At 52.9% G+C, this 19,851-nt stretch overlaps 1 protein-coding gene across 5 annotated transcripts in view; it reads left to right on the top strand.

The window, feature by feature from the left end:
- Nucleotides 1-19,851, top strand: part of CARS1 (cysteinyl-tRNA synthetase 1) — a 47,219-nt gene that overhangs the window by 12,951 nt on the left and 14,417 nt on the right. For 4 of the 5 annotated variants that reach the window (XR_007478949.1, XR_007478948.1, XM_012536128.3 and 1 more), the window contains 9 exons: nucleotides 501-589; nucleotides 1,060-1,156; nucleotides 1,571-1,669; nucleotides 2,527-2,676; nucleotides 13,035-13,175; nucleotides 13,373-13,461; nucleotides 15,079-15,200; nucleotides 19,047-19,159; nucleotides 19,573-19,701. Coding sequence is in view for 3 of the 5 variants with exons in the window: in XM_012536128.3 (XP_012391582.1) it covers nucleotides 501-589; nucleotides 1,060-1,156; nucleotides 1,571-1,669; nucleotides 2,527-2,676; nucleotides 13,035-13,175; nucleotides 13,373-13,461; nucleotides 15,079-15,200; nucleotides 19,047-19,159; nucleotides 19,573-19,701 (1,029 nt within the window). In the remaining 2 variants the exon portion in view is untranslated. The remainder of the gene's footprint in view (nucleotides 1-500; nucleotides 590-1,059; nucleotides 1,157-1,570; nucleotides 1,670-2,526; nucleotides 2,677-13,034; nucleotides 13,176-13,372; nucleotides 13,462-15,078; nucleotides 15,201-19,046; nucleotides 19,160-19,572; nucleotides 19,702-19,851) is intronic. The other variant, XM_033402518.2, reaches the window with a different exon arrangement.

Raw genomic sequence — 19,851 nt, 5'->3', positions numbered from 1 at the left:
GCCGAGGGCTCATTGGATGGCCATCAGCAAGCACCCTGAGCAGATGGGAGACGGGGTCCCCCTCATGGACTTAATTGGTGACAGCGGCCCCTGAACTGGTCTGAGACCATCGGGCCGTCGGCGGGAGGCCTTGCTCTCTAGGCCGGCTCCTCTGGGATTGCGGACCCCCAGGCATCTGAAAGGAAGCATCCCCGCTCACGTCGTTCCTGGGGGCAAAGGCAGGGCAGTCCCTGCGCTCAGCACGGGGCCTGGCTCGCAGCAGTGCTTGATGAACGGAAGAGCAGCAAAAGCAGGAGCGTCCGTCTCCTTGACCCCCAGCTTGCGTCCCCGAGTGGGATCCCAGGGAGGAAGGGGCCTGCCCCCATCCCAGATGACTGTGACTTTCCCGTAAAACTAAGCCGTCCTCGTGGAATGCGTATGAACCATTTGTCTGGCGGCTGTGGTCCTGCACGGTGCCTCCTGCATCCTTTGTGACGGTCATTTCTTCATTTCCAACCAAGGACGTGTTTGTACCTCAAGACGGGCGGAGGGTGACGTGGTACTGCTGCGGGCCCACCGTCTACGACGCCTCCCACATGGGGCACGCCAGGTAGGGCTGCACCTGGGCGCCGCTACAGGGACCCAAGCTCTGAGAGGAAGCTCAACGCCCAGCCTTTCCTCTTATTTTTAAGAAGAAAAATTTTCATTCCGTCAGTACTACATATTCACTGTAGAAAAACTAGAGAGACCAGATAACCAGAAAGAAAAAGCCCACAGCCCCGATGTTATCACTCTCCTGGACTCTGACCAGATACTTTCCTCCGTGTGCCTGGCAGTTCCTCCTCATCCGAGGCTCTGGAGGTGGGGGTGGGGGGTGCCGGGTGCTGGGATCCCTGACACCCAGACCCGTGGCCAGTGTGCAGTGCCCCCCGCCCCGCAGTCACGAGTGGGGTGGGCATGAGAGTAGCGGCTTTGGGGGGAAATGCGGGGGATCTTTTTCCTTGTACGTGTTTTAACTGCAGAGCCAAGGTGATGTGCGTGATGTGCTGTGTGGAAAGGTTTGTCTTTTTATTGTCCTAGGTCCTACATCTCCTTCGATATCTTGAGAAGAGTGCTGAGAGATTACTTCAAATTTGACGTCTTTTATTGCATGAACATCACAGACATTGATGATAAGGTAAAGGGAGTTTTCAAGGTTAAATTTTAAATACAGTGGACGGTACGAGGGAAGAAATGACTTTGGGTAAGTTAATAAAGTAACGTGGGCTTGAGTGCCCTCAGCCCAACACATGCTGTTTGAATCCGCTCTGGGACTTGTATCACGCTTTATGCAGATGATGATGTCCTGTATTCAGCTGTTTGGATGCTGTTGGGAAACCTGGGGAAATGTAATAACACCCGGTGCTCCAGGGAAGGCGCGTGCTATAGTGTCTGGCGCTGCGGGGAGGCCGGGCCTGGCTCAACATGTTCGGACAGTTCCAGCATCGGTGGTGGGGCGGTGTGTGTGGGTGTGAGCTCAGGCACCGCCCGGCACTCTGCACAGGGACCCGGCAGGTGCCGAACTGACCCCATTTCCCTCCTCTGCTCCCAGATCATCAAGAGGGCCCGGCAGAACTACTTGTTTGAGCAGTACCGGGAGAAGCAGCCCCAGGCAGTGCAGCTCCTGGAGGATGTGCACGCTGCCCTGCAGGTGGGCCCCCGGCCGCTCCTGGGTCCCTGGGTCCCTACGTCCCCACGTCCCTGTCCCAAGCGCAGGGGCTGTCCTCGGCGCGCTTCATAACGTGTAGGGTCATGATGTCTCGGTCGCAGTGCTCCCCTGGCCCACGGGGAAAGCCGCCAGGACGGACGCACATGGGTGGGGTGGGGGGTGGGGGTGGGTGACCGTTGCTGCCGCTTACGGGAGAACCTCAGAACCGGTCGCGGCGATCTGCACCGACTTGCGAATCTTCCACGTGGAGCTCACGAGCAGATGACACGCGTGTGACCAAGACGCAGAAGCTGTGCTAAGATTCTCAAATGGGTGGTGCTGGAAATTTCTGGAATTATTTGAAGAAATTAGTTCTTTCCAATTTAATATTTTTGTTTTGAATAAACAGTATTACAACTGATGGTGTCAGACAGTGAGGTCAGGAAAAGGCATTTTCTTCTTTTCCATAATTGTTATCTTTAGTAATTGCAGTAACGATTGTTGTTGTGCTTTTCATGTTTTATCTCTGGAAGAAAAATGTAGGAATAAAATAAGGGCTTAGCAATCCTCTAGGTGGACGAGGGGGCCCCACTGGGCGGTGTTGCCTTCGTGGTGGCAGGTGACACCCGCGTGGCCCCGGGCACAGCCTTAGGACGCTGCCACGCCCGGCTCACTCAGACGAGGCAGCGCAGGACAGCCTGGGCCGCAGGCCAGGGTCCCTCTGGGGTGACACTCCACAGACACAGACCTCTGGGTCTCCACGGGCAGTGGGCAGAACTGGCCTCGTGCGTGGAGTCACCTCTGCACACGGGGTTCTGCTGAGCGGGCATAACAGCTGTGGCCTCTCCTCACGCTCGCAGCCGTTTTCAGCAAAGTTACGCGAGACCTCGGATCCCGACAAGAGGCAGATGCTGGAGTGCCTGGAGCGCGCGGTGAGGCTGGCGGCGGAGCCGCTGGAGGAGCCGGCACGGCGCGGCCTGGCGGGGGAGGAGCTGGACGGCCGCGTGCAGGTGAGGCTGAGGTGGGTCCCGCCGGCCCCTCGCCTTTGCCCCACTGCCTTCAGGGAAACAGCAGGCGCTCTCGGGGCGGAGCGGGCTCCTCAAGGTGTTTCCCACACTCCGGGGACTCTGTCCAGCGTTGGCACTGGCAGCACCTGGGACAGGCGGAGCGACAGATGCCGGTGGGCCTGAGCTCCGGGGCCGCGGGGACCCGCTGGGCTTGAGCCTTCCCCACGGCGGCCTTCTGCCCCTGAGGGCGGGCTCCGGGTGCCGGGCCTTCCTCCGGTCCCGACGGCCCTTCTCCTCTGCGCCGGCGCCCCCTGCTGGCCGCTTGCAGAACCGCGGGAAGGACGCAGCCAGGGAGGCTGCGGCCGAGGGCGCGGACATGTAAGGGGGTGGCCGCCTGCAGGGCCCCCCTCTTCTGGGGCCTCGCGGGGCAGGATGCTTGGTGTGCTTGTCCTGAGCTTCGTGAGGAGTCAGGCGCACGGGGTCTTGGGGACGAGGGCTATCCCGCAGGCGTGCTTCTGAGACGGGCCACACGAGGTCCCGCCCTCCCTGCAGTGGACGCTTCGGGCCCAGCCGTTTATTTCTTCTCCTGAGAAGCTGGTTACGTTTCCGTGTTACCAGCACTGATGCTGGGAATTCTCTTCCCAACGATTCCAGTGAGGTCCTTTTTGTTAAAATTGTGGTAAAGTATGCATAACGTACAGTTCACCACTTGAACCATTTTCAAGTACATGTGTTCACATGGTTGCGTAAACGTCACCACCGTCCATCTCCAGAAGTTCTTTCGTCTTCCGAAACGGATGCTCTGTCCCCATGGAGCGCTCACTCCCCTCCCCTCCCCCAGCCTGGGCCCCACGTCTGCTTCCTGCCGCCATGAATCTGGCTCCTCCAGGGACCTCACACAATGGGGTCACACCGTGTTTGTCCTTTTGTGGCTGGGTTATTTCACTCGGCAAACTGTCCTCGAGGTTCAGCCACGCTGCAGCCGGTGTCAGAATGTCCTCTTCTTAAGCCTGAGTACTGTTCCGTGGTGTGGGTGGACCACGTTTTGTGTGTCCTGTCATCCTTTGATGAACGTTTGCGTTGTCTCTTGTGAATCATGCTGCTATAAACATGGGTGTGCAAGTATCTGTTCGAGTCCCTGCTTTTAATTCTTCTGTGGGTATACCCCCAAAAGCAGGTTGTACGCCAGCTCAACTTCTAATATTCTGAGGCACTGCCGTGCTGTTTTCCATAGAGCACAGGGGTTCCAGTGTCTTCACATCCTTGTCAACCCCTGTGCTTTTCTGTTGTCCTGACTTTGCAGGACATTTGGTCCATGCCAAGAGGTCCTTGAAATTTGGTCCCATCCAAAACGTCCATGGTTATATCTGGTCCATGCCAAATGGTTTTAGATAGGACCACACTTCAAAGGCTTTTTGGTGTGGACCAAACGTCTTATGGACCAGATGTCTTACATGTAAATGTATCCTCCTACTAACATGCTTCCAGTGTCCTGTTAATTTGCCTATACACCAGCACTTTGTGTTGCTGGATTCATTCCTTTTTATCAATGGAACGTATACTGTAAAGTAATTACTGTGGTTTGAATTTGCATTTCACCAGCCTCTCCTGAGACTGAGTATCTTTTCACATGTTCGCTTGCTGGCTGTAATTCTCCACATGCATCTTCTGCCCCGTTTTCCACTGGGCTGTTTGTCTTCTTACTGGTTTGTAAGCATGCTTAGGTTTTACCCAGACACTAATCCTTTCTCATTTAAATGTGTTGCAAGCACCTTCTCCTAATTTGTGGCTCTTCTTTTCAATTCCTTCTAAGAACAGAGGGTCTTAGTTTTAATGTATTCAACTTTATCTGTTTTCCCTTTTATACTTGGCAGTTTTGTGTCTTAAGAAATCTTTCTTGCCCTGAAACGTGAATATATTCCTCAGTATTTTCTTCTGAGGATTTTAAAGTTGTACAGTTCACATTTAAGTCTTTGATCCCCCAGAATTAGTTTTTGTAAGTCATGTGAGTAGAGATCCAATCCCCTCTCCCCCGCACAGATACGGGAGGCCCCCCTTTCCTCAGCCCCTTTCTGTCGTGTGTCGTGTCTCAGTTCTGTTCCATAGGTCAGGTTACCCACTCTGTGTGAGTCTCACTGCGTCTGTCACCAATGCCTGGAGAGGTAGGAAGCCTCACCTTGTTTTTGTTCTCCAGGTATGGTTTTCTTTTTTAAAGATTTATTTATTTATTTAATTTATTTTTGGCTGCGTCGGGTCTTAGTTGCAGCACGCGGGATCTTTCGTTGCCGCACGTGGGCTTCTCTAGCTGTGGCATGCTGGTTTTCTCTCTCTAGTTGTGGCACGCTGGCTCCCGGGTGTGTGGGCTCAGTAGTTGTGGCTCGCGGGCTTAGTTGCCCTGTGGCATGTGGGATCTTACTTCCCTGACCAGGGATTGAACCCACATCCCCTACATTGTAAGGCGGATTCTTTACCGCTGGACCGTCAGGGAAGTCCCTCCAGGTATGTTTTGAATGCTCCTTGCTTGTCGAGTCCCATACAAGATACTGCTGGGGCTTTATTTATTTATTTATTTATTTATTTATTTATGGCTGCGTTGGGTCTTCGTTGCTGTGCGTGGGCTTTCTCTAGTTGCGGTGAGAGGGGGCTGCTCTTCATCGCAGTGCGCAGGCTTCTCATTGCGGTGGCTTGTCTTGTTGCGGAGCATGGGCTCTAGGCACGTGGGCTTCGTAGTTGTGGCACATGGGCAAAGTAGTTGTGGCTCGTGGGCTCTAGAGCGCAGGCTCAGTAGTTGTGGCGCACGGGCTTAGTTGCTTCGTGGCATGTGGGATCTTCCCGGACCGGGGCTCGAACCCATGTCACCTGCATTGCCAGGCAAATTCTCAACTGCTGTGCCACCAGGGAAGCCCTTCAATATTATATATTGAAGGATCATTTCAGAGCTCCACCTTTGAATGTGTTGATCCTCTCTATTCTATTTCAAAAAAAATTTTTTTGAAGAGTTTATTATTTTAGAGCAGTTTCAGGTTCACAGCAAAACAGGTTTCGTGTTTTGATAAATAAAGGTTTCCTGTGTACCCCCCACCCCACCCCCATACACACAGAACCACACCCACTGTCATCATCCCCCCCCAGAGCCGTATGTTTGTTACAACTGGGGAAACTACACTGACACGTTGTCATCACCCACACAATAGTTTACATTAGGGTTCTGTCTTGGTGTTGTACATTCTGTGGGTTTGGACAAATGTATAGTGATACGTATCTGCCCTTAGAGTCTTCCACACAGTAGTTTCGCTGCCCTAAAAATCCTCTGTGCTTCGCCTGTTCATCCCTCCTTCACCGCAACACCTGGTAACCACTGATCCTTTCACTGTCTTCATAGGTTTGCCTTTTCTGAATATCACAGAGTTGGAGTCATGCAGTACGTGCCCTGCTCAGATTGGCTTCTTTCACTAAGTAATGTGAATTTAAGGTTCCTCCGTGTCCTTTCATGGCCTGATAGCTCACTTCTCTGTAGCACTGAAGGTCAGTTCATTGTCTGGACGGACCACAGTGTATTTACGCACTCACCCACTGAAGGGCATCTTGGCTGCTTCCAAGTTTTAGCAATTAGGCATAAAGCTTCTGTAAACATCCATGTGCATGTTTTTGTGTGGACACAAGTTTTCACCTCTTTTGGGTAAATACCAAGGAGCGTAACTGCTGGATCATGCGGTGAGAGTAGGTTTAATTTTTTTTTTTTGCGGTACGCAGGCCTCTCACTGCTGTGGCCTCTCCCGCTGCGGAGCACAGGCTCCGGACGCGCAGGCTCAGCGGCCATGGCTCCCGGGCCCAGCCGCTCCGCGGCACGTGGGATCCTGCCGTACCAGGGCACGAACCCGTGTCCCCTGCATCAGCAGGCGGACCCTCAACCACTGCGCCACCAGGGAAGCCCCTAATTGTTGAAGAAACCGCCAAACTGTCCCCCAAAGTGGCTGCACCATTTTCCACTCCCACCAGTGGCGGATGAGAGTTCCCGTTGCTCCAGATCCTCACTAGCCTTTGGTGTTGTCAGTGTTGCAGATTTTGGCCATTGAAATAATGTACGGAGTATCTCGTTTTAATTTGCATTTCCCTGATGCCACACGATGGGGAGCATCTCTTGATATTTATTTGCCATCTTTATGTCTTCTTTGGTGAGGTGTCTGTTAATGTCTTTGGACCTTTTTTTAATCAGGTTGTTTTCTTATTGAGTTTTGAGAGTTCTTTGTATATTTTGGATAACAGTCCTTTATCAGATGTGTCTTTTGCAAATATTTTCTTCCGGTATGTGGCTTGTCTTTTCATTCTCTTGACAGTGTCTTTCCCAGAGCAGAAGTTTTTAATGGTGATAAAGTCCAGCTTATCAATTCTTTTCTTTCATGGATCATGCATTTGGTATTGTGTGGAAGAAGTCATTGTCAAAGCCAAGGTCATGTTTGAAGTGCGTAAGGTCTTGGTCTAGATTCATGGTTTTTGCATGTGATGCCCAGTTGTTAAGCACAGTTTGTTGGAAACTGTTTTTGCTCCTTTCCTCCTTTGTCAAAGAACAGTTGGCTATATTTATATGAGTCTGTTTCTGGACTCTGTTCTCTTCCATTGCTCTGTTTGTCTGTTCTTTCACCAACGCCACACTGTCTTGATTATGGTAGCTTTACAGTAAGTCTTGAAGTCGGGGAGTGTCAGTCCTCCACCTTTGTTCTCCTTCAATATTGTGTTGGCGATTCTGGGTCTTTTGCCTCCTCTCCATATACACTTTTTTTTCTTTTTAATATTTATCTATTTATTTATTTGGCTGCACCGGGTCTTGGACGCGGCATGTATGATCTTTTAGTTGCGGCATGCATGTGGGATCTAGTTCCCCGGCCAGGAATCAAACCCGGGCCCCCTGCGTTGGGAGCGTGGAGTCTTAGCCACTGGACCACCAGGGAAGTCCCTCCATGTACACTTTAGAATCAGTTTGTCAATATCCATAAAATAACTCGATAGGATTTTGATTAGGATTGAATCGAATCTACAAATCAAGTTGGGAGGAACTGACACCTCGAAAGTATTAAACCTTCCTATCCCCAAACATGAAATGTCTCTCCATTTCTTTCATCAGAGTTTTGTAGTTTTCCTCATGTAGATCGTGTACGTATTTTGTAAGACATATATGTGAGTATTTCATTGCGGATGCTGATGTAAATGGTATTGTGTTTTTAATTTCAAATTCCACTCCTTATTTCCTGGCCTGTAGTTTTGTCTTCTTTCCCAGTCAATATACAGACGGTCCCCGACCTCTGACAATTTGACTTAGGATTTTTTGGCTTTACGATGGTGCAAAAGCAATAAACAGTCAGTATAAACCATACTTTGAATTTTGATCTTCTCCTGGGCTAGCGATATGCAGTCCAGTACTCTCTCAGGATGCGGGGCACCATCAGTGAGCCTCAGATCGCCAGCGTGAACAACTGACACAGTTACAATTACACTGTGCCCAGACAACCATTTTGTTTTGCACTTTCAGAACAGTATTCAATACAATACGTGAGATATTTCAACACTTAATTATAAAATAGAATTGGTGTTAGATGGTTTTTCCCAACTGTAGGCTAATGTATTCTGAGCACATTTAAGGCAGGCTAGGCTGAGCTATGATGTTGGGTAGATTAGGTGTATTAAATGCACTTTCAGCTTAATGATATTTGCAACTTATGATGGGCTTATAATCCTGTATAATCCTCTTTTTTTGCCCTTTTCTTGCCTTATTGCATTAGCAAGGACTTCCAGTATGATGTTGGAAAGGACTGGAGAGAGGGGACATTCTCGCATTATACCTCATCTTAGTGGAAAAGCTTCCGATTTCTCACCACTAAGTCTGATGTTAGCTGTAGGCTTTTTGTAGCTGTTTTTTGTTTGTTTGTTTATTAAGTTGGGGAAGTTCCCCTCTATTCATTTACTGAGAGTTTTTATCATGAATGGGTGTTGCATTTTGTCAGATGCTTTTTCTGCATCTATTGGTATGACCTTGTGGTTTTTCTTTTTTAGTCTGTTGATGTGATGATTTACATTAATTGATTTTATAAAGTAGAACCAGCCTTACATACTTGTGATAAATTTCACTTGGTTGTGGTATATAATTCTTTTTATACTTTTGTGGATTCAATGTGGTAATATTTTGTTAAGGATTTTGCATCTGTATTCGTAAGAGTTTTTTTTTTTTTTTTTTTTGGCGGCACGCGGGCCTCTCACTGTTGTGGCCTCTCCCGTTGCGGAGCCGCGCAGGCTCAGCGGCCATGGCTCACGGGCCCAGCCGCTCCGCGGCATGTGGGGTCTTCCCGGACCAGGGTATGAACCCGTGTCCCCTGCGTCGGCAGGCAGACTCTCAACCACTGCGCCACCAGGGAAGCCCCCACGAGAGATATTGATCTGTGGTTTTCTTGGAATGTCTTTGTCTGGTTTAGGTATTAGGGTAATGCTGTCCTCCTAGAAGGAACTGGGAAGTATTCTCTTTGCTTCTGTCCTCTGAAAGAAACTGTAGAAAAGTAGTATAATTTTTTCCTTAAGTGTTGGCAGAATTCAGCAGTGAATCCATCTGGGCCTGATGCTTTCTATTTCGGAAAGTTATTAGTTATTGATTTAATCTCTTTAATAGATACAGGCTTATTCAGATTCTCTGTATCATGTCGTGTGAGTTTTGGCAGATTATGTCTTTCAAAGAATTGGTCACTTCAGGTTATCAAATTTAGGGGCACAGAGTTGTTTATAATATTCCTTTATTCTTCTTTTAACTTCCATGGGATCTGTAGTGATGTCCCCTCTTTCATTTCTGATATTAGTATTTGTGTCCTCTTTTTTTCTTGGTTAACTTGGCTCATCAATTTTATTGATCTTTTCAAAGAACCAGCATTTGGTTTTGTTGATTTTCTCTATTAATTTCCTGGTTTCTGCTTTAATTTAAAAAAATTATTTATTTATTTGTGTGGTTGCGCTGGGTCTTAGTTGCAGCAGGCAGTCTCCTTAGTTACAGTTCGAAGGCTCCTTGGTTGCAGCTCGCTGGCTCCTTAGTTGCAGCACGTGAGCTCCTTAGTTGTGCATGCGAACTCTTGGTTGCTACATGCACGTGAGATCTAGTTCCCTGACCAGGGATCGAGCACGGGCGCCCTGCATTGGGAGCGTGGAGTCTTAACCACTGGACCACCAGGGAAGTCCCTCTGCTTTAATTTTTTATTATATCCTTTCTTCTGCTTACTTTGAATTTTTTTTTAATTGGCAACAAGCTAACTTTATTTATCTTTATTTTTATTATCACTATTTTTTCGGCTGTGTTGGGTCTTCGTTGCTGCACGCAGGCTTTCTCTAGTTGCGGCTAGTAGGGGCTACTCTTGGCTCTGGTGCATGGGCTTGTCACTGCGGTGGCTTCTCTTGTTGCGGAGCACGGGCTCTAGGTGTGCAGGCTCAGTAGTTGTGGCACGTGGGCCCTAGAGTGTGCGGGCTTCAGTATTTGTGGCGCGTGGGCTCAGTAGTTGTGGCTCGCAGGCTCTAGAGTGCAGACTCAGTAGTTGTGGCTCACGGGCTTAGTTGCTCTGCGGCATGTGGGATCTCAGACCAGGGATCGAACCCACATCCCCTGTATTGTCAGGCGGATTCTTAACCACTGCACTACCAGGGAAGTCCCTAACCATTTTTTTTTTCAATTAATGTAAAGTTAATTTACAGTATTGTGTTAGCTTCAGGTGTACAGCAAAGTGATTTAGTTATATATCTTTTTTTCAGATTTTATGGTTCAGTATATATCTGTTTCTGTATATTTTTTTTAAATGGGTATTGTGGTTGTGACTTTATTAAAATAAGTTTATTGGCTGCATTGGATCTTTGTTGCTGCGCACAGGCTTTCTCTAGTTGCAGCGAGTGGGGGCTACTCTTCATTGCAGTGCGTGGGCTCTAGGCGCGAGGGCTTCAGTAGTTGTGGCGCGCGGGCTCAGTAGTTGTGGCTCGCAGGCTCTAGAGCGCAGGCTCAGTAGTTGTGGCACATGGGCTTAGTTGCTCCGTGGCATGTGGGATCTTCCCGGACCGGGGCACGAACCCGTGTCCCCTGCATCGGCAGGCGGACTCTCAACCACTGCGCCACCAGGGAAACCCTTAATATTTATTTACTTATTTATTTATGTATTTATTTTGGCTGCGCCGAGTCTTAGTCGCGACAAGTGAGATCTCTGTTCTGTTATTTTTTGTCAGCCTCTGAGAACAAAGGCTTTTTGGTTTTCAGTTTTGGAGGCTGCTACTGAGATCTCCTCAGGCTGAGACTCCTTCCTCAGTCACGTCCAGTCAGGCCCATCAGAGACGTTCCTCATTTCCATTTAGGCGCTTTCCCCTCTAGCATCTCTGTTTGGTCCTGTCTTGGGATTTCCGTCTCTCTGCTTACATTCCCCACCTGGCTTCGCGCTGCCTGCTTTGTCCACTAGGGCCCTTAGCATATCGGTCACGGTTGTTTTAAATCCCTGGTCTGATAATCCCAGGATCCCTGCCACGTCTGGTCCTGTTGCTCTCTCTGTCTTTTCAGAAAAGTGGCCTTTCGGCTTTCGGTTCGCCTTGTGATTTGTTTCCATGATAGTTAGTACATGATGTACTGGGTAGAAGGAGCTGCTGTCAGTAGTCGTGTGGCGAGGTGTGGGGAGGACGCCCTCTGTGGTCCTGTGATGGGTCTCAGTCCTTCAGTGGCCTATGCCCGTGGCCTGTGAACATCACAGGTGTTTCTGGGTTTCTCCTCCCCTCCCCCTTAGATGGGGCAGGATGTGTGGAGGGGCCTGGAGGTGGACGTTTTCCTCCCCCAGGTCAGTTAGGCTCTGCTGGAACCCCAGCAGCTTAGGTTCTGGTTAGCTGGTTCCTCCTGAGGGCAGCCTGTTAAGAACAGAAGGCTTTGTCATATTTCAGAGCAGTTCCTTTTCCTCTCCCCCTGCTGGAAGCATGAGGGCATTTTCCTCCAATATTTACGGTGAGTAACCGTCAGGGCTCCTAGAGGTAAATCTCACAAATTTGTGGGGCCCCAAAGGCTGGGTCGCCCTGGAGTTTTGATCTCAGACTCGTCCACACCGAGCCTCCAGCGGGTGGTCAGTTTCAGTTCCGGCCTCCCTGCCCGTCACTGGGTCCCAGGCGCTTTCTGCCCCGGTAAATGGCGGTTCTCTGTACCTGCCCGTCTCTCTGCAGTTCAAGGGGCGGCAGTTTGCCCTGGGCCTCTTTCCCTTACGGATCTAAGAGGAGTAGTTGCGCAGCCTTTCGCTCATTGTCGGGACAGAGTGGCAGCTCAGGACTTCAGCTCATTTTCTGGTTTAAGCATTTGAGGCCATAAATTTTCCTCTAAGTATCATTTTTGCTACTTCCACGTATTTTGACATTATTTGCTTCTGAACGGTTTTTTATTTCCATTTTGATTTCTTGTTTGGAAACCCAAGAATTATCTAGAAGTTTGTTTGATTGGAATCTCATTCTTCTGCTTGGTCATGATCTGTGTCGATCCCGAGGGCGGGGGTGGGCTTTCTGCCCCTCCGCATGGGGCAGGCCCTGCCCCTGGGCACCAGCCTGGTCCTGGGAGGTTTCCCCTGCTGCCCCCCAGCGCAGCAGCACATGAGCGGCTCTGTTCTGTCTGGGAGCTGCCACAGGGGGTGCCCTTGCCACCGCTTCCACGCCCAGGTTCCCTGCGCCCTCTCCCTCTACCCTTTAGTCTTTGCCTCCGCCCCTGCCAGTGGACCGCAGACCGCTTGCCTGTCCCCACGTCTGTCGGCTCCGGTTAATGAGCAAAAACACTAGATTCCTCCAGGGCAGAGCTCCAGGTCCCCCTGGCCTTCGGGACTCCGGCTGCAGCCCTGATGCTGTCACATCATGTCTCAGATGGACGTTCCTGTGTGTGGCGTGAGTGCTGCGGCGACAGGACACGACTCGTACCCATGCTGCACCATTGTGGTCGTAACACGGGGCCTTTGGTCAATGGCATGTGGCCGGCAGGGTGGCGTGGCCTTGGAGACTTCCCACCGGGACGTGGCTCCACCTCCCGTTGTGACCCTCCCCTCGAGCACTCAGGTGTCCAGGCTGTGGGTGACCACACCACGTGCTCTCCCACCCTGCCCCAGGCAGCCCCACTGCACCGCTGGGCCTCCCCAAGCCCACCCTGACCCTCCGGCGACATGGTCAGCGCTCTGAACACTCCGGCCTCTTAACCGCCAGGCCATCCGTGGGAGCGCCGTGGTCTCCTGGGTTGGGGCCGCGTCTGTGCATCCGAGGCCTTGAGCGACACGGATTGACCGCGCCAGCTGTGAGCCCGTGAAACTTGCACGTGTGTGCGGATGTTGTTTCTGTTTCTTCAGGTGCTGTTGGAAGAAGCAAAGGATCTGCTTTCCGACTGGCTGGATTCCATGCATGGCAGTGAAGTGAGCGACAATTCTATTTTCTCCAAACTGCCCAAGTTCTGGGAAGCGGAGTTCCACAAAGACATGGAAGCCCTGAACGTAAGTGTCGCCGACTGTCTTGACCTTGCTGTCTTGGGCTGAGGATCCCCCATGACCAGAAGGCCTTGTGGGATCCAGACCATTTCGCCTTGCAAGTAAATTCAGTTAAAGATGAGCGTGGGGTGGGGGAGGGGGGGCTTCTGGGCGCCAGCAGTGCTGCAGCTGCCCTTGAACCAGGACTTTGTCATCGTCCCCAGGTCCTCCCTCCAGATGTCCTAACCCGCGTTAGTGAGTACGTGCCGGAGATTGTGGACTTCGTCCGGAAGATTGTGGACAACGGTTATGGGTGAGCTTGAGGCCCTGCTCGAGGCTTCGCAGCATTCCAGGCAGGTTTTCCAGGGAGAGCGGCTCTCCTCTGGCTCCAGACCAGGAGCAGGGAAGTGCACGGTTTTGCTGCTCAGGGTGGTGGTGCCCTGGGGCTCCCGTTACAAAGCACCACACGGCAGGCAGCTCAAACCACAGAAGAGTCAGTGCACAGCTCCAGGGGTCCCTGTGTGCGTGCACACGTGCCGCTCGTCCCTCCCTTTGTGTCCCGATCTCTTCTTATAAGGACACTGGTCGTACTGGATTAGGACCCCACCCTAATGGCCTCATTTTAACTTGATTCCCTCTGTAAAGACGCTCTTTCCAAATACGGTCAGACTCCGAGGTGCTAGGGGTCGGGACTCCAGCGTGTGGATCTGGAGGACACAGTTGAGCCATAACTTCGCCTTATCGGCAGCCGCTTTCCTCTGTGCCACTTGGTTCTCAGCTTCCCAGTTGCTTTGTAAGAGAACCCTCTGGGTTTTCCTTGGTAGTGGCGGCTGTTCAAACAACTATTTAGCTGTACGGAGGCCATGTCTTCGTTCCAGGCAGGAAGGGGAAGCAGGAGGGTGGTGCTGGCTACACCCAGCCTGTCCCCGAAGCCCCCGGCAGATTTGGTCATACAGCTTGGGGCCTAGTCCAGGACCTGGGGCCACCCCCACCCAAGGGGCTGGCCAGCACCTCTGCCCAGGCCCGTGGCCTGCCCTGGGGACCACAGTGAGAGGTGCTGTAGGTACCACCTGGCCCCTGGTCCACTGGGAAGCTCCCAGTTAAGGCCACGCATCACCAGGTCCCCAAAGCAGCACGCTGTTGCCCTTGGGCACCTCCAGGTCTTTGGAGATGCAGGCCACATGGTGTGGGCACTCAGAGTCTTCCTCGTGTCGGGTCCCAAGGCGGGTGGGCTTTATCCTTGCCGGGCCGGGATTTGGCCCCAGGTTACCGTCCTCACCGTCTGCCTGCGTGGAACGCTTTTCACGTCTCTGAGTCAGCGTTTTCAGAAACAGGCAGCAAGTGGACCTGTGGACGGGGGCCAGGCGTCTGCGTGCTGATGCCAGGCCCCCGCCCAGGAGAGCTGCCATCCCCCTCGCGCGAGGTGAGGCGGGCGGGGGCCTTGGAGCAGCAGGAAGTGCCTGGCACAGGGACCAGGCCGTGGGTTCTCGCGAAAGGACAATAGCTCCTTGCACCACCACCACCGCCCCCCACCGCCACCCCCACCCGTCACACGGTCACCGTGGGGCAACTCCAGACTGCCAAGCTGAGTGACATGGGCAGGGCCACGGCGAGAGGAGACAGGGCACCCCGGCCTGGAGTAACCCCCACGCTCCCAGGAGGCAGAGCCTGGCGGACCGGGCAGGTGGTGGCGTGTAGACAGAGGCAAGGGTGGCAGGGCGGAGGGACAGGCTGTCAGGGAGTGTGGAGTCCCTGTCCCGGCCCCTCTCAGCCCACACAGCAGCTCTGTTTGAACAGCCTCCTGGCCTCCCCGCAGCGTGGCTGAACCAGGGGAGGCTCGCAGCTGGAGCAGATGCCCCAACGGCCTGCGGGTGTCCAGGCCGGCCCGCGAGCACCTCATCACACCTCCCCCAATGGCTTTGTTTTCCAGCTACGTTTCAAACGGGTCCGTCTACTTCGACACGGTGAAGTTTGCCAACAGTGAGGGACACTGCTACGGGAAGCTGGTGCCCGAGGCCGTCGGGGATCAGAAAGCCCTGCAGGAGGGGGAAGGTAAACGGACCGGCTCGAAGTCAGAGCCAAGTGGAGCCGCGGCCTCACCGCACACGATCGGGGTCACCTAGGTTCACGGGGACCGTGGTTTTTCACCTAAAGGGATTTTAGGAGCTCTGTACACTAAGCCCCTGAAATGTATTATTACTTAAGAAACAGAAGAGTGAGTGGCTGCAGCGCCATCCTGAGAAGCGTACAGACCTCGGGGCCTCGGCCATGGGGTTGGACTTTGCTGGTCTCTCGGCACCCAGAGCACCCAAGGGTCGGGTGGGCTGTGCTGGGCACCCAGGCGGGTGTGTGGAGAGGAATCAGGTGGTGCTGACCCACGCGGGGCAGCGGGGAGCCTGCGGAGGGAAAGCCCCAGGGTGCTGTGGTCGAAGGCGTGCAGTACCCCCAGTGAGGGAGTAGACACAGGTTGTTTACTTACCGACCCCATGAGTAGGGCCGGAGGTGGGCACTGGGCGGGGAAGGGCAGTCCCCCATCCCAGGGCAGGAGCGAGCAGCTGTTACTTGTAAGGCGGCTGTGGGAAAAGGAAGGTGGGAACTGAAGCCCGGTCCTTATCTGGAAGTCCAGACTGTGGCTGTGGGCAGAGCTGTCCTGCCGTGAGAAGCTCGGGCAGCAGCTCAGAGCGGCTGTGTTCTCAGCGCAGAGAGTGTGACCATGTATAACGACAGCCCCGGGCCCATCTTGATCCAAACATTTTAAACAGAGACACAGTGCCTTTTCTGGACCAGGCGGGATTCTACTTGTCTTTCATAAGTGTTTACTTTCACCCCCTCAGTGTATCGGGGGGAGCAGTGCAGGGGCTGCTCTCACACTGCCGGACACACGCTATTTATCCACCAGCGTTTCTGGGAGGCACTTTGGCCATAAATACGTTCATCTTTTTTTAACCACGGGTACAGTTTTCGCTTTTATCGTCCTTACATCTATTTATTTATTTATTTTTTAAGATAAAGGATGTTCTTTTTTTTTTTTTTTTTTTTTTATCCTTTGACTGTGTTGGGTCTTTGTTGCTGTGCGTGGGCTTTCTCTAGTTGCAGTGAGCGGGGACTATTTTTTGTTGCGGTGTGGTAGCCTCTCTTGTTGCGGAGCACGGGCTCTAGGCACGTGCGCTTTAGTGGTTGTGGCGCATGGGCTTAGTTGCTCTGTGGCATGTGGGATCTTCCTGGACCAGGGCTTGAACCCGTGTCCCCTGCATTGGCAGGCGGATTCTTAACCACTGCACCACTGGCAAAGTCCCTGTCCTTATTTAAATTTCACCATTAGGTATACTTTAGAGCATAAGTATATACCAGGCTTATGTCCAGATTTTCAAATGTGACGATAAATGGACAGGTAGCTGTAAAGATGTGATGTATTAGACGTTGTAGAAGATATTAAACAATTAGAGGGTCTAGTGGGTGGTAAACTTCTGTCTGTATGCCGTTGCATGGTCAGCGGCCAGGCAGACTTGTGAATTTCCGGGCTGCGGTTGGAGGAGACACTGTCCAGGACTGAACTGAAGTCCTGGGTTGCTGACAGAGTCTCCCCAGACTTCAGGCCTTAGACAGACTCAGGAGTCTTTGTCAGGACACAAAGGCAGCTTTACTGTACAGGTTACAGTGCCGTCAATGTACGACTGTACGATGTTCATACGTTTTGATCAAGTATCTTTACCTCAAGGGCTCTGTTCTAAAGAGGTATCAGAACTTAAAACAGGACGACACAGAAACATGGAGGAAAGACCGAGTTAGTTTAACAGCGTGACCATCCGACCCAACGGCGTTTCAGACTCACGGCCGCTGAGCAGGGCCAGGCATCGGAGGCAGGCCACTCAGATTGTGGGGCTCACGGTGGGAGAGCCGTGTCAGGGGACCAGGAGTGACACCAGGAGGGGGAAGCCGAGGGATCGTGTGGTTTAGCTCTCTTCCGTACAGAATCAGGAGCGAATAGCAGGCGTTACCAGGTAGTGACATTTGTGTCAAATGCAGAGTGGGGGAAGGGCGTGGGAGACAGGAGGTCCTCTGTCACAGAATTTTTCAAAGTTAATTTTTAAAGTTAGATACATTCATGAGTAACCATGTTCATTATAAAGAAAAGTTTAAAACCTCAAGGTATGTTATCTGTCCGGTAAAGGGTGGGTAAAAGAGAAGGTCCCGGCGCCAGGTCAGATTACGTTTTTGAGTAACTGCCGTCGCCGTCGCCGACGCCATGGTTAAAATGCGCACGGTGAGAAGCGCTTGTCCTGTTTGTTGGATGTGTCTATGTTCTTCTTACATGGGTTAAAAAACCCACATACCCACAAGTCAAGACACCAACATGTTAATAGTAGTTACCCCTACGTTTCCAACATCATGTTAATAGCAATTACCCCTGCGTTTCCAACAACATGTTAATAGCAGTTACCCCTACGTTTCCAACAACACGTTAATAGCAGTTACCCCTACGTTTCCAACAACACGTTAATAGCAGTTACCCCTACGTTTCCAACAACACGTTAATAGCAGTTACCCCTGCGTTTCCAACAACACGTTAATAGCAGTTACCCCTGCGTTTCCAACAACACGTTAATAGCAGTTACCCCTGCGTTTCCAACAACACGTTAATAGCAGTTACCCCTGCGTTTCCAACAACACAATAGCAGTTACCCCTGCGTTTCCAACAACACGTTAATAGCAGTTACCCCTGCGTTTCCAACAACACGTTAATAGCAGTTACCCCTGCGTTTCCAACAGCATGTTAATAGCAGTTATCCCTGCGTTTCCAACAGCATGTTAATAGCAGTTACCCCTACGTTTCCAACAACATGTTAATAGCAGTTATCCCTGCGTTTCCAACTGTGGCACCTTTTCCTGGTTCTTGGTCGTGTTTTCCAAGTATTCTGCGTTTAGTGCCTGTTTCACCGTCACAGTCTTTGTGTTCAGCGGTGCCTCCGTCTGCACTGTGTCCCTCCCAAAGTGGCCTTTTTCCAGTCATCCTGCGTTTGCAGCCTGGACAGGAGAATGAGAGTCATTCCTGTTCTGGAGTTTTCCAGCAGGCGCCCTGGTGAGGCCCTCTAGGACCTGAGTGCCGGGCAGGCCCCATCACCCAGCAGGCAGCCCCCACTGCCTCCCCACTCGGGGATGCTCCGCCTGCAGGCTGGGCTGACCGGTGGGTGTTCATTTTCAGGAGGCCGATGTGTCCGTGGCCCCAGCACGTGGTCTGGGGACGTCTCCCGTGGGGCCGTGGATTCCCGTTCTGGCTGGCTTCATCTGCGTTCAGCGGGTGTGGGGAGGGGGAGGGAGAGGGGGAGGGTCTTCCAAGGAAATGGAACTTGGCCCAGGGAGCAGTGCTCCCCGTTCGCTCTTGGGGTTAGACTGGTCCATAGCCTCCTTCCCGCAGCTGCCCTGTGTGGACACGGGAGGCCCAGTGAGTGTCCTGATTTGCCACCTTCAGGCTGGGGGCGCCACACACAGCAGCCTGGTCGCCCTTACGCCCCCCAGAACCACAGCCAAGAGGCCCGCCGGGTGTTAGTACAAGATCCCGCCTACACGAGCCCGGGTCCCCGAGGCAGCCCATGAGAACAGCGCCTCACACTCTGGGCCAGGCGCTGTCGTTGTCCTAGACGAGGGGCCGAGGTGGGGCGGCAGTGGAGGCGGGGGTGCGGGTCCAGGTCCAGGGGTCGTTGCCCTTGGACGCCGGCTTGTGAGGCCGTGGCTTCTGAGCTTGCGGTTAGGGCTTCGTATCTAGACCCTGGGCAACTCCAAAATCTGGTCACAGTCAACTTGAAGGAGTGCTTGACCAAGTTAACAAACAAGTACCTGAATCGTCCCTGGACCGAGACAGTTCCATCCACCGAGTACCCGCCTCCCCTGTGTCCGCAGGCGACCTGAGTGTCTCGGCCGAGCGCCTGAGTGAGAAGCGGTCCCCCAGCGACTTCGCCCTCTGGAAGGCCTCCAAGCCCGGGGAGCCATCCTGGCCATGCCCCTGGGGAAAGGTGAGCACCCGGGATGGGGCGCCTGGGCCTGGGGCTGTCATCTCACTGCCTTCCTGGGACTTGTGTCTTCCGCTGCATGGCTGGGGTGGTGGCATTGGACCACCTCAGAGGCCCCTCTGTCCCAACAGTCTCTGACCCGGGGTACTGGGGGACGGATCCGCCCTCCGACATCCCCTGTGACAACAGTCCTGGTGGCCCAGAGCTGTGGGAAGAGGTGTCGGGAGCGGGGGATTCCTTGGCCTTCGCGAAGCTTGTTGTGACCTTTATAGCCTGGGGCCCTATGCGTCTTTTCGTGTGCGGGACTTGACCCTCGTTCCCATAGAGCTCAGGGGTTCTGAGGGTCGTGGACAGGGGAGCGAGTCCCGGCCCGTCACAGGGGGCGGTCAGGGCGCTCACCACGTTTGGGTCCCTAGGGGCGTCCAGGGTGGCACATCGAGTGCTCGGCCATGGCAGGCACCCTCCTCGGAGCCTCAATGGACCTTCACGGAGGGGGCTTCGACCTCCGCTTCCCCCACCATGACAACGAGCTGGCGCAGTCGGAGGTAGGGGCCGAGGTCGCCGTCCTGGGCACACACGGGGGGCGGCGAGGTGCTCCCCAGCAGAGCCTGGCCTCCACGTCAGGGGCTCTGAACCGCATTACTTAGTCCGGCTCGCGTGTGAGCAGCCTGGCCCTTGGCAGCGCAGGCCCGGAT

Source organism: Orcinus orca, chromosome 8 (genome assembly GCF_937001465.1).
Source record: "Orcinus orca chromosome 8, mOrcOrc1.1, whole genome shotgun sequence".
NCBI classification, from domain to species: Eukaryota; Metazoa; Chordata; class Mammalia; order Artiodactyla; family Delphinidae; genus Orcinus; species Orcinus orca.
This window is presented reverse-complemented; position numbering and strand designations above follow the sequence as displayed.